At 35.4% G+C, this 15,041-nt stretch overlaps 1 protein-coding gene across 1 annotated transcript in view; it reads right to left on the bottom strand.

Annotated features, from left to right (window-relative positions):
• Window positions 1-3,444: 3,444 nt before the first annotated feature.
• LOC114333147 (nuclear hormone receptor HR96) overlaps window positions 3,445-15,041 on the bottom strand; it is a 39,696-nt gene continuing 28,099 nt past the window's right edge. The window contains exons 5-6 of the mRNA XM_028283011.2: window positions 8,819-9,031; window positions 3,445-5,912 (exon numbers count right to left, since the gene is read on the bottom strand). Coding sequence (XP_028138812.1) covers window positions 5,715-5,912; window positions 8,819-9,031 — 411 coding nt within the window. The 3' untranslated portion in view covers window positions 3,445-5,714. The remainder of the gene's footprint in view (window positions 5,913-8,818; window positions 9,032-15,041) is intronic.

Below are 15,041 nucleotides of genomic sequence, written 5' to 3'. Positions count from 1 at the left end.
TAAGACTTGCTAGAGTTCTGCTAAGAATCTCCTAAGTAGTTTTTAGATATCACAATTAATTAAACCTTTATTGGTGTTTATCTCAATATGTATAAAATGTGACATTCCTTGTTTTTCCCCTGTACTCTTCAAATGGCAACATGGAATATATGAAGGAGCTACAAAGAAGGGAAAAATTTGAAGTTTTTAGATACATAAGAAATTTAGAGTGTTCCTTGTCGAATTGAGGGCAATATCTGATAGACTTCTCAAGGACAGACAAGGAATTTGAACAGGTAGCGAGATTTGAATAATTAGAGACAATATTTTTGAGTAAACCAAGTATATGAAAGGAAATACAGAAAATTGTCGCATGTATGCAGTCAGTAGGAAGCTAGGACAAATAATCCCCGGACAAATAATCGCCACAAATTTTTTTGGACAACATATCCCCACAAATAATCCTGGACAAGATATCCCCAAGAAATATTTGCTGCCGAATAATTCTCTAAAAGTTTTCCCGCGAATGCAATCGACGCAAATGATTTTCAGCCTCAGTGCATGATTGTGATTAGATAGCAATCGCTATGAAACCGCTTTTCAGTTTCGAATTCCAATTCCATGTCGAAAACTTTAAATTTTACATGACGAAAGAGAGTGAGTTTTTTCAAAAATCATGGAAGAAAACGATAAACTTTATTGTAATGCAAAAAACCTGTTCCTTTTTGTAAATTTAACGTCAAAAATATTTAGTCATCTTCATCATCAATGTCGTTATAACTCTTCGAGAGTCTTTAGCGTTTACTATTGCTTTCCAATGTTTGTTGGTCCTGTGCCACTATTTCCCATTGTCTCACTCCCATTTTCTCCAGATCTTCTCTAACTGCATCTTTCCACCTTTTTCTAGGCCGTTTTACAGACCTTCTCCCATCTGGCCTCTCTCCGAGCAGCTATGAAAGATTTTTGAAAAAACTCACATTTTATTGTCATGTAAAATTTGAAGTTTTCGGCATGGAATTGTAAAATTTCGGAAAACTTTTAGAGAACTATTCGGCAGCAAATATTTCTTGGGGATATTTTGTCCAAAAAAATTTGTGGCGATTATTTGTCCGGGATTTTTTGTGGGGATTTTTTGTCCGGGGATTTTTTTTGTCCAGGGATAATTTGTGGGGATTTTTTGTCCGGACCCCAGTTATGTACGTCTCAGAAACCTGGACTATAACAAAAAGTGAGCGATCAATGTAACAAGTATGGGAAAGAAAAATATATTGAAAGATATTTAGGGAAAAAAGATAAACAATCAGTGGGCACGAAAAACAAACAAAGAGTTAGAAGAATTATATAAGGAGCCCAATATAATTGCAGTAGTAAGAGCACAAAGACAGATGGTTACTACATGTCCAAAGAAGAACATAAGTTAGAATGAGAAAAATCTTCTTAAGCGAAACAATAGGTGGTGAAAAGAGAAAAGGAAAGTCTAGGACCAGATAGAGTCATGAAGTTAATGATGACCTGAGGTATCTCAGTGTAAACAATGGGAAAGAAAAAGCGAAGAACAAATAGGAATACAGGAAGATTGTAAACTGAGAGAATCGGACCCTTATAGAACATTATTCATTATGTAACACTATAATAAATTGTATCTTATATAACGTTTACCTAGTAAATTTCATTTCTCTGTCCCTCAAGTATTCTAATGCCTATTTTCATTAGGGAACATCCATAAACTACGTCGTAGAAAAGGGGAGGGGGGACTTTGCTTATTACGACGGAGTACGACACGGGGGGGGGGGGGGTATGAGTGCACATACGACGTCGTTTGATATATTTAAATTTGTAGTTGTCTAAACATAATTATTTTTTTCTAGTTTTTACCAGAGAGCAACATTATTAAAAGTATCAGATAGGTAGGTAATAGGTAACAAACGCTTCTATACAGGACAACGTCTGGAAGCAATAAATATTAAACTTTTAGTTCATTTATTTACTATTACTGAATACTCTATATGTGAAACAATTCTAAAGAACGAAAAAAATATTGTGTTCTATTTAGTTAGTGCATTGTATACCATAAGAAATGGCATCGAAATCAAAACAAAATAAGTATCAAGATATGAAGGCAGTTAAGAAAGCATACGAACTCCGATAAAAGTGGTGTCTTTTGTCAAAATAATATTGAAATAATTAATTGTGCAGTGAAATTAGTAAATACAGTTTGAGCGTTAACTTTAAAAAGTTCAGAAATAACATTCTTCTTCTTCTTAGGGTGCCTGTCCGTTCCGAACGTTGGCGATCATTCTGGCGATGATGACTTTGTTGGTTGCTATACGGAATAGTTGTGTTGAGGTCTTTCTATACCATGCTTTCAGGTTAGCAAGCCAGGATATTCTTCTTTGTCCTGGGGCCCTTTTTCCTTCAATTTTACCTTATAAAATGCACTGGAGTAGCTCGTATCTGCCTTGATTTCTCATTATATGCCCCAAGTACTGCAGCTTACGGGCCTTCACGATGTTTACTAAATCTGCGGTTGTGTTCATCCTCCGTAGTACTTCTTCATTGGTGACTTTGTCTGTCCATGGTATCTTCAGGATCCTTCTGTACAACCATAGCTCAAAAGGTTGAAGTTTCGATAGAGTTTCCGCCTTCAATGTCCATGTTTCTACTCCGTATAGAAGCACTGAGTACACGTAACATTTAAGGAGCCTTATTTTTGTTTTTAGAGTGATGTCATGGCTCTTGAACACAGAGTACATAGTCAAGAATGCACTCTTTGCCTTTCCGATGCGACATTTAATCTCTTGAGTATTGCCCCACGACTCATTGATTATAGTTCCCAAATAGTTTTATTGTGAGACACGTTCAATTCTCATTTGGTTCACATACAGATTTACTCCAGTTATGTTTTGCTTGCTGATGATCATTAGTTTGGTTTTGCTTGTATTTATATCTAGTCCATATGTTCTACTGCTTTCAGTTATTTTATTCATTAAGTTTTGCAGCCCTTCTATGGTATTGGAAAACACTATTGTATCATCTGCATATCGCAGGTTACCGAGCTTGACTCCATTTATTGAGTTGCCTTCATCAATATCTTTTAGAGCCTCTTCCAAAATGTGTTCTGAGTACAGATTGAATATCAGCGGTGAATTTATGCATCCCTGTCTCACTCACCTTGCAGAAATAACATGCAATTTAAAAACAAACACTAAAAGAGTTGCAATTGCGACGTCGAAATGGGGGGGGGGGGTCGACTGTAAATGACGCTTTACGACGGAAGGGGGGGAGGGTATTAAAAAGTCCAAAATTTTTACGACGTAGTTTATGGATGTTCCCTTACGCTCTCGTTATTAATATTATTTATTGACTAATCTTGAAGCCCTTCATATTTATATTCTCGTAGTATTCTTAATATTATTAGAATTTAGTGTAATCCATCAATGAAATAAACAATAAATAAAACAAACGAACGATTCAACAAAATATATTTTATATAAAATACTTTGTAATTACAAACTTAAAGCTTTCAACTCAGAAATATATACAAAATCATTATCAACTGGGACATGTATTCTACATTTTGTACACTATATTTAAACCATAGACGTATATATTAACACAGGCTGAGCAGTCTGTAGAGCTAAGTGACTATACCACCTTTTTTCGTTGTTCGTTCTGTTTCACTCTTACAAATAGTAAAGCTACGACTGTATCTTTTAAGGGATGGGGGTTATTGTGTGAAATCAACATTTCCAACACATTTTTGTGATTGTTTTTTGAAACTATGGTAAAATTATTTTATTTTAAAATTAAATAAACATATTTTATTATAGATTCCTTTTCATGATCATTTTTCAGTGCGTCACAGTTTTTCGATTTCTTTCTAACGCATTAAATTGTGTGTGACAGAAAAAAATTCACGTCTGTGATTACAGACATTTATAACATTTATTCTAGTTATTCTAGTTGTCGATAGATGGCGCTATAATCGAAAAAAAAATTTACGAATTATATAATATATCTCGAAAATAATCTGTACAATATATATAAGACTAAACAAATAAAAGAAAATACCATGCACTAAACACAATTGATTTGTTTTTATGCCAAATTACAAATAAAATATGACAACTGTCAGATTTAACTAAAATGTCATGTTAGAATAAATGTCATAAATGTGTATTATCACGGACTTTTTTTTCTATCATTTGTGACTCACTGAAAAATGCACATGAAAAAGACTCTATTAACAAATTAATATTCAAAGAATATTAAAAAAATTGCAAGGCAAAATATTGAAAAATAAGCCAACGGTGGCAAATTTTTACAAACAACTAAAAAAAATGGATTTTACGGTGGGCATCAGAACTTGTCATTAGATCATGCGAAACAAAAAATCAAAAAAGATTTTATTAGCTATTATGAGTTTTTCGAGGTAACGCTTTTTTAGGTTAACGCTAAAGTTTTTTAGTTTTAACGATTTTTGACTTTTTGGTATCACTCCGAAGTCAAAATAACGAAATTTTTTATAAAAAAATGTCTAAAGAAAATCTATGCAAAATTTCAGGTTGATCAGTCAAGTAGTTTTTGAGTTACAATATCCACCGCATTTAAAAAAGCAGTTTCGAGAAAAACGCGTTTACAGTTTTGACAACGTTTAATTTCAATTTCTTCTTTGTATGTCAAATCGTAAAGTGATGCACACGGGAATATGTTTTTGAATCGGTGAGTAATTTACAAAAGAGAAGGTGAACAGCTGTTGAACGATTCTCACTACACTCAAGCGCGCGAATCTGCTGCAAAGTGAGTCGAAGGTAGGGATACTCAACATGCTGTATTTCCGGTAATTTTCCTCCTATCAAACTGAAATTTTCAGAGAGTGTTCTTAAAGTCATGTACTTTCATTTAAAATAATAAAAAATTGGAAATTTCAAAATTTTCACCCCTTAAGTGGAGGGAAATATAAATACGTAAGTGACTCAACACAATGTGCTAGAAAGAGACAGAACGAACAAGCTCAAGAGATTTTGTCGTCAGTACGCGCTGCCTGCATGCTCGGTATATGCTCATATATACGTCTATGATTTAAACTCGTTTTAGGACTAAATTGTCTTAGCATAAAACATAACCTTCAACATCTTAAAGCCAAGGGGATTACTGGAGTAATCCCCTTGGCAAAAGAACAAGTTGAAATTGTTGATCCGAGATATAGATGGCGCTGATATGCTGTATTAGTGCCATTGAAGTGTAATTTATTTTACACCATTCTTGTGAAGGGATTTTCACGTTATTGGATTGATTTTTGAGACTTTTTGGATCATAGGAACAATTTTTGAAAAGGATGTTATAAGTAAACGTAAAAAATGTTTCTGAAATACTTAAAATATAATTCTACATAATTTGTATAGATAATTTTGATTCCTGAAAGGAAAATGTAACAGACGAAATCAATATAGATTAAAATGGCACAAATGAATATTTTATTTGACTGTAACGGGTGGCCAAATGAGATATTTTACCTCTTTGCAACTTCACTGACTCACGAAATAATTCTACAGACGAAGTCCTCCACATGACTAGCATTCTACATAAACCTCTTTCTTCCTATCGCCTGAACGTCAATCGACTTGACAAAACTAATAGACTAAATTCGTTTAAAGGAATGATCTCACCGTTTCAGTTACATGAAACAATATCTCGACTTCTTCTAGAAAATGTTACCTAGTATAATATCTTTGCTAACGATGCAAATCAAATATTTCAATCAATAGGGGTTCTACGTCTGTAGGATTGATATTTAAGTAGACGCTGATTAGTTCCTCATTGACTCTTCTCACGTCACCAAGTTTTTGCATTAGCTTCAAGAAAACTGATTTAGCTTCGCATCCGGGGTAGATGCTTTCGAGGTACCTTCTCAGAAGGTAGTAATATGCATTCTGAAACAAAAAAGTATATTTTAATGATACGTTTAAGGGTTTGTACAGCGTTGGAACACCAAGGAATAAACATACGACAAATATGTCTTGCTTCTTCTTCTTCTTCTTCTTTTTGCATAGACATGACTCTGTCTGTTTCTTCAATGTGCCTCTAGTAAGTTTTCGTTTCATCGTTTTCGTGGTCTTCCCACTGATCGTCTTCCTATTGGGGAACCGTCTCTCGCTGTCCTTACTACTCTATTTCTTGTCATTCGGCTTATGTGGTCATTCCATTTTATTCTTCTGTTTCTTACCCAATTATTAATGTTGTCCACCTTGCATCTCCGTCGTATATCTGTACTTCTAACTTTGTCCCATAGAGTCTTATCATCGATTTTTCGGAGGGTTTTCATCTCCGCTGTTTCGAGCAATCTTTTTGTCCTCTCTGTGTCGGGTTGTGTTTCTGCCTTTCATTTCTTTTCCGATACTTTTTAGTTCTCCATATTGTGTCATTCAGGCACCTACGGCTCTGTTTGCTCTATTCACTTGATCTTCCACTCCTGTTTCGAGCCTTCCGTAGCTAGATAGTGTGATGCCTAGATACTTAAACTCCTTCACTTGTTCTATTATCTGACCCTCTAGCTAGGGTCTTACATTTTACAATTTACATCTTATTGGATTTGCTGTTATAACCATGCATTTTGTCTTTTTTGGGGAAAATAAAATGTTAAATTTTCTGGCGGTTATGTCATTTTGGTGCAGCATACGTAGTAAATCATCTTCACTTTGAGAGATTAGTATTGCATCGTCTGCATAGCAGATTATTTTAAGTTGTTTTTCTCCCATTTGATATCCTTTTTTAGTTCTTACTTTTTTTATTATTTCATCCATGATCAGGTTGAAGAATAAAGGACTCAAGGAATCCCCCTGTTTTATCCCATTGCCGGCTTCAATTGGGTCAGTTAGTTTATCTTCTACATTTACTTTTATTGTGTTGTTCTCGTAGATGTTTTCGATCGTTTTAATTATTCCTAGGGGTACCTCTCTTGAGTATAACAAATGGACAACGTCCTTTAATTTGACCCTGTCAAATGTTTTTTTAAGGTCTACGAAACATAAATATGCCGGTTTGTTGTAATCTAACAATTTCTCTTGAACTTGCCTCATTATAAATATAGCGTCAGTGCATGATCTTCCCGACTTAAAACCTTGTAGTTCTTTTGCTAATGTTATAACTTCATTCAGTTTGTTTGTTATCACTTTGGTTGTTAATTTTAATGTTGTGTTTAATAAGTCAACTCCTCTCTAAGATATGTCTTGCGACGTTGCCAGATATTCATTTCGTCTCTCTATGTTTATAGTCAGAGAACTAGACTAGAGGTAGACAAGTTTGTGTAAATATTGTAAGAGTGGTAATAAAAAAGAGGACGCTACTTTGAGCGCATGTCCTAAGTGCTATCAGCTAAGTTATGGGTACAAAAAGTATTTTTCGTGAATAAGGGTACAGAGATCATTGAGTGAATACTATTCAAATAAAGACATAAAGGCAGACAGTAGTTTTTTGTTGTGCCTACAAAGTGCCTCAAAATAATTGTTAGAGTGGAAGACATAAAATTTTTCCTTACGTCGTCTACGCATTTTAATTCTCTCTGTAATTCTTTTCGTTGCTCTTGGTCTACACTCCAACGTTGGACACGCTTTTCCGTGTCCAACGGTTATCATCGTGTCTGCCTGTGTGGGCCGTCCTATCGCTATTTCATTTTTACCACCTCTTCCACGATGATCCTGACTTTTGTTCTCTGACTTAGTTGATTTTTAATCATGTCCTTAAGTGTTTAAATCATATTTTGTTCTACTGATCTTTGTGTTATTTCTAGTTTTTTTAAAGACTTTTTAGTAAGGGACACGACAAAAAGTGTTGAAGTATGGAAGTGTTACACATTCCCTTCCAAAGTTTATAGAAATGGGGCTGCTTTCAGGATCTATACCAATTTACCGAAAGGATACTAATGTGAACTGTGCTGTTCTTTTTATTTCAATATCCTGATTTAATTTTTCTAGTTTGATGACATGAGAAGTATGCTGCTCCCATTTTCTGTTATATGATTTTGTATTGCTATATTTGTCTGCTTTTGGGTCATTATTGTTGTTTTTTTTTGTAGTTCATTTTAAGCCTATCTTTCCAGATACATCACTTGTGTCGTTATAACATTTTTTTGTCGGTCCATGGATTTGAGATTTATTGTGAAACGAGACGTGCACTCTATTCTCTAGTTCTATGGCATTCTGGACAAGCCTGTACTCAACAGCTATTTCTTTTAGTTAAGAAACCCAGCACTGCCGGAAATGTTCACTGCAGAACTTCAGTGCCAACTGCCAGCTGCTGGCAAAGCATCGAAACTCCAAGATGCATCACGTTACCTTTTCTATCTGGTAACAAAAGGCACTGTCCATGACCAAACTACCTACCAAGATGTATGGGATGCATTATTTCAATTGCGAGAGCACGTGTTGGAGTCCTACGTACAAAGGTTAGCCATGCCAAAGTTAGAATGCCGCCAATTAGACTGGAGGGTTGTCCGGAATATGATGGAAGAAGTTTTTAAAGACACCGAGGTCCAGGTATTAGTCTGTTGCAATCCGCATAGTTACTGGTGCGGAGCGAAGACAGTTCCCTGTCCCTTTTATTCAACTGGGAGCTGTAAAAGAGGGTCCAGTTGCAGATACCATCATCCAGTTCGAGTTCCGACAAGGTTCCAGGAGGAACCATCTTGTAAGAAGGGGACAATGTGACGAATTTATAACTGAGTCCGGCCCTGCCCCTAGCAGTAAGCAAACAAGGGGGACCACGTCATTGTCTAGTAACTTCTCCGCTATGCCGGCGTCTGTTTGCAAATTTCCTACCTAATTAAGAAAAAAAGACTTACCTGTTCTAGTTTTATCACATCCTGATGTACGACCTTCGGCCTGTCTGGCGAAAACAAAAGAATCATACATAGTATTAGAATAATATTTTCATCGCCTTTCCAAAGAGGACTAAACGTTTTAATAAACGTTTCGTGTTCGTTATATACGTTTCCTTTATTGATTAGCTTCAGTATTTTTGAGTTTACCATGAATTTTTCGCTCGTGTGTGGAATCTAAAAAGAAAAATAATTTATTAATAGCACACATGGAAATGAAAAATATTCTTTGAATCGGTACGTGGAACCAAGAAATAATTAACCACAAGAAAACAAGAAATAACTAAACTTAAAGAGAAGAATATTGATATCTGTGCACTTCAAGAGATAAACAACAGGGGAAAAGACAGACAATGAATATGTTGGATATAGGATGGATAAGGCATGTAATCAGGCAAGAGGAAGAACTAAAGACGATTAAAAATTCAAATTATACCAGCCAGCCCAAAACGGGTCGTGGACGTCATCGAGCTATATGTTTACATTCCGCAAAAAACAAAGTAAACACAATTGTATATAATTTTAAATTAGACATTATAAACGTCAGTAGAAAATACAGTTATGTGACGTTACAAGTGTTTTTGATCATTTGAACTATTCATAGAAAACTTGTACTTTTACAAAATGGTCCTATTTTCCATAGTAAATCTTCTTTCATTTTCTTCAAAAACTGTATCATACTTCAATCTCAACAAACCGGTATATCTCAACAAATACCCAAGTAGGTGGAGGCCAATAAACTAAAGGAGAAGAAGAATATACATAAATATATCCATAAACATAACAATCTAGTAAAACTATAAGACGTCACGGGTCGTTTGAACTATTTTAAAAGACTTTAAATTTGTACTTCTAAGTTATTATGAGTGTTTGAAGCGTGAAATTTTGGAAATCTCATTTTTATACAAAACTGAACATGAATATGTAATAAAAAAAATTGTGAAAGTTCCCTATTATAAAGGGGAGACGCAGAATATCGTGATTGCGCGTCAAAGAAGCTGTCTCCAAAGTCCGAATAGCTATGATGATTGCCGACCTCCGTCGCGGAGATGGCACTTGAAGAAGAAGAATTTTATAAACAAAAAAATGATTGAGATAAGAACGATTTCATCCAGTTGGCCTTTTTTGCACATATCTCTGTCAATTAACGTATGCAAGGCTATTTTGTTACGGTTGATTTATCTATAATAAGATAAAATTATTCTCATTTGTAAAACAATTTTCCGTTTATTAGCATATTCCTAAACATTATACATTTTTGAGTGCCCTCATTATCATTTAATCATTTTAGAAACGCCAACAAAGTTATCTTACGAGCAAATCTCAGTTGAACTTTGTAATACATTATCAGCGTCATTGATAAATTGTTAATTGCTAGGTAATAATTGGCAGTAGTTGTATATATACGAAGTCGCAAATATTTACAATCATTTATTTTATGTAATTGGGATAATCTCATAATAAACTGATCGGCCCAAGAACATCAAAGGAGTGTTAGATACGGTTTTTCTCTCTAATTATTTGTATTATTTGGAGATACTCTCCCCAAAGATTACATTTTTCTCACTCCTTTTAACGTTTTTTGCCTTTTCTTCATTAAATACATATATAAGTCTTCGGAACTTCTACTTTGCTATCTCATCCAATCCCAATAAAGAATATACCACGGTATTTCAGGAAAAATTTTTTACAATGCATCATCATCATGCAACCTCTTCTGTCCACTGCTGGACATAGGTCTCTCCCATTCTTATGGGAGTTATGTGCTTCTTGTTGCCGTTTCTGGGATACTCGGTTAATGTCGTCCATCCAGCGTGTTGGTGGTCGTCCTCTGGTGCGTTTGTCTTCTCTTGGGCGCCAGTCAATTAGTTTTCTGGTCCATCTTGAGTCTTTCAGTCGCGCTATGTGACCTGCCCAATTCCATTTCAGCTTGGCTATACGTTCAACGACATCAGTGATACCTGTTCTTTTCCGTAAGTCTTGGTTCCTTATTTTGTCTTTTTTTGTCACGCCGAGAATCGATCTTTCCATGCGCCTTTGTGCCACTCGCATTTTTAGTGCTGTTGTTTTTGTGAGCGTGAGAGTTTCTGCTCCGTATGTCATAATAGGAAGAACGCATTGGTCAAATGTCTTCCGTTTCATAGCTGTCGGGATGTTGCTCTTAAAAATGTCTCTTAGTGAACCATACGCCGCCCAAGCAAGTGTTATTCGTCGTTGAAATTCGCAAGTCTGATTGTCCTTGCCTATTCTGATTTCATGACCGAGATATATGTACTTTTCTGTCAATTCTACCACTTGATTTTGTATGGTTAGGTGTTCGCTGGGAACTAAATTTGTCATAAATTTGGTCTTACTGATGTTCATTTTTAGACCTATTGTTGAAGATACGTTTTCTAATTCTAGTAGCATTTGTTGTGCTTCACCCAGATCTTCAGTAATAAGTACTATATCGTCGACAAAACGCAAATCCATTGAGCATTTCTCCATCTATTTTTATTCCTCTATTTTCCCACTTTAGCATTTTAAAGGCGTATTCGAGGACCGCTATAAATAATTTAGGTGAGAGAGTGTCGCCCTGTCTCACACCTAGCTTGATGTAAATTTCTCTGGTAGTATCATGTAGTTTTACACGCATTGTGGCGTTTTGTTATAATGTTTGCACTAACTTTGTAAACCGGTAATCTATTCTACTATTGTTCAGAGCAGTTATAATGCTGTCTAATTCGACAGCGTCGAAGGCTTTGTGAAAGTCTACGAAGATAAGTACCAGTGGTCTGTTATATTCTATGGACTTTTCTATTAAGGTTTTTACTGTTTGTAGGTGATCGTTTGTTCCGAATTTTGAGCGGAATCCAGCTTGTTCTGTTGTAATTATTCGGGTAAACATTTTATAGATGTGGTTCAATAAGCTGATTGGTCTATAGTTTTCTAGGTACGCCTTGTCTCCTTTTTTGTGTAGTAAAATTGTTACTGCATTGTTCGATGTTTCCGGTATGCAACAATCTGTTAGACAAAGGTTAAACAAAATTTTTATTTGGTTGAGAAGGGCACGTCCACCCATCTTTAGAGCTTCTATTACAACTCCATCTTCTCCTGGCGCTTTGTTGTTTTTCATCTTTTTCATTGCGTCCTGGTTGATAATTTTGCGTGATGCAGCGGCTTCCAAATTCTTTTGGTCTTCTCTTTGGCTTGTGTATAGTTCTTGATAGAAATCTTCAACTATGTGTAGTAGTTCTTCTCTATTTGATGTGGGGACTCCTTCTTTGTTCTTTAGTTTATGTATTTCTCATTTTCCATTGTTTAGCCGTCTTCTCAGGAAGACGGCTGAGAAGTCCTGAGAAGACGGCTTTACAATGTTGCCACGTGCAAATTCGAGTAGAGATTTTTGCAATGTTGCCAAGTGCCAGAAAAATTGTCATGAAGGCTTTCGAACTAAAGTGGATCAATATATTTATGCACAGATAGCCAAGCAATTATGGGACTTACTATAACCATAAGATGGACTTTAGGCTAGTGTGTGATTGCCGAGATGAAAGTCGACACACTAGTGAAACATATTAATGTCACGCTAGTGTGGCTTCTAGGTCACCGGGAAACTACGGCAATGAAAGAGCCGATTAACTTGTCAGAAGAGCATCAGCTACAAAATAATTCGATACAGAGTTGACTTTGGGAGTGCCAAACAGCAAAATGCTTATTGGACAGACATATATTATGGTAAAGGGCACCATAAGTATACTGGCACCAATATAAGATGCACACAATGACGACTGACTGCGGCTCGGCTGGTTTATAACAGACGGTTTCAAAAATTTTTTATGCTTATAGCAACAATAAGTTCTGCAGAAGCTGCCTTGTACTTCAAGATCCAGAAGCGCAATAGTCAAAGCACAAATATCAACCTATGACGTATGTGTTAGACATAGCTGCAGTCTACTTGTCATGTTCTCAATTAACCATTGAGACGCAATCGGGGATACGATTTGCCGATGTTAGTGCCTTTACATTGAAAATTTGGGAAGGGAGTAGGTCTCCATTTGAAAAAATATAGTCGATCATAGCTCTTTGTTCTCTGGTATTTTTAAAGGTCTACTTATGTTGTTCTTTGTGGGGGAAAATATATTCATCATTCAATATTGGCTTGTCTACTGCTGGAAATAGATTTTCTTAATAATTCTATATCTCTTTCGATCTTGTGACTCTTGCATCCAATTCCTTTGGCGACGTTTTATATCGTCAGTCCAACGTGTTAGTGGACGTCCAACCTCTGCCTCGGTAGGCAACATCTCTTCCTCTCCATTCCAATACCTGCTTTGTCCACTTGTTATCTGTCATTCGAGCTACGTGACCTACCCAGTTCAAGTCAAGTCAATTCAAATTTTATTCATCTCATGCGACATTATACAAAGTACATGTGTGAGACAAGTCAAAGTTACCGACATACATCTTAAAAGTATATAAATTAATAAATACGACAAAACATACTTAAAAGTTATTTTTAGAATATGGCTCTAGCTCACAAATGTATTGATGTACACACCTCCGAAAGTTTGGCTGATGTAAATTCATTCGTATATCTATTGGCAATTTGTTAAAGAAACTTATGGCTGCATAATGTGTGCTACCTTCCAACAAAACAGAACGATGTTGTGGAAGCATAAAGTGATTGTCTCTGAATCTTGTTGAATAAACATGGTTAAATTGAAATTTATTGAATTCATAAATTTTGCATTGTAAATACATTATACACGAAAATATATACAGACCAGGAATTGTAAGAATATTGTTTTGTCTAAAGATGCCTCTACTTCTTCTTCTTAAAGTTCCATCTCCTAGCGGAGGTTGGATATCATAATGGCTATGGTCACTTTGTTGGCTGCTGCTCTGAACAGTTGTAATGAACTACAGTTAAACCATTCTCTAAGGTTCCTTAGCCAGGAGATGCGTCTTCTTCCTATGCTTCTTTTTCCTTGGATCCTTCCTTGCATAATAACTCTCAGCAGCTCATATTTCTCTCCTCTGGTAATGTGACCCAAATATTCTAGTTTTCTTGTTTTTATACTGTTCATAATTTCTAACTCCTTATTTAAACGTCGTAGCACTTCAACATTGGTAATCCTTTGAACCCACTGAATTTTCAACATTCTTCTGTAACACCACATTTCGAACGCTACTATTTTTCTTATATGTTGCCTTTTCAATGTCCAAGCTTCCATTCCGTACAGTAAAATAGAAAATATGTAGCATCTTAGAGCCCTCAATCTGAGAGGCAACTGAAGATCTTTGTTTGTAAGCAGTGTCTTCATTTTTATAAATGCTTGCCTTGCAGTTTCAATTCGGACTTTAATTACGGATGCCTCTACAAGAAGCTTTAAATTTCATTTTATACATTATCCTAATAGCTCTTTTCTGAAGTACGAATATCTGCTCTAATTCAGAGGTACAACCCCAGACTTCAATGCCATATTTGGCTATTGAGTAAAAATGGGCAAAGTATACTGTTTTTAATATTGATGTATTAAAGAGATGTGAAAGAATTCTCAATGCATAACATGCACTACTTAATCTGGATTTCAAATTAGAAATGTGGTTTGACCATTTACAATTACTGTCTAATAGGACACCCAGCAACTTCGTGCAGTCTGTTTTATCTATTGCTGCTTGTATAGTGGCTTGATGGTTTAATAAATTATTTGACATGAAAATCATATACTTTGATTTCTCTTCATTCAAAACTAGTTTGTTGGATAATAAATAACTGTTGATGGTGGATAGTATCTGTGTAGTTTTATTTTGCAAATTTTGATCGGATGTTGCTGTGACTAGAATGTTGGTATCATCCGCATAACTGATGATGTTAACTCCACTCAGTAAATTAGTTACCAAAGCTATATCATTAATATATTCTATAAAAAGTAGATGACCCAATATTTTACCCTGAGGGACACCATAATGGATATCCAATGTGTTTGATTCGTTTACAAGTCCATTAGATGTTATTTTTACTTTTTATCTTCTATTTTCTAGGTAGGAAGTAAAGTATTTTAGAACTACACCACGAATACCAATCCCCTCAAGTTTTATTAGCAACAAATTATGATCCAAAGTATCAAAAGCCTTAGACAAATCGAGAAATAAACCACATGGCTTCTCTCGTCTGTCCAAAACATCCAACACTAAGCTGACG

This window comes from Diabrotica virgifera, chromosome 5, assembly GCF_917563875.1.
Source record: "Diabrotica virgifera virgifera chromosome 5, PGI_DIABVI_V3a".
In the NCBI taxonomy this organism is placed as follows: Eukaryota; Metazoa; Arthropoda; class Insecta; order Coleoptera; family Chrysomelidae; genus Diabrotica; species Diabrotica virgifera.
This window is presented reverse-complemented; position numbering and strand designations above follow the sequence as displayed.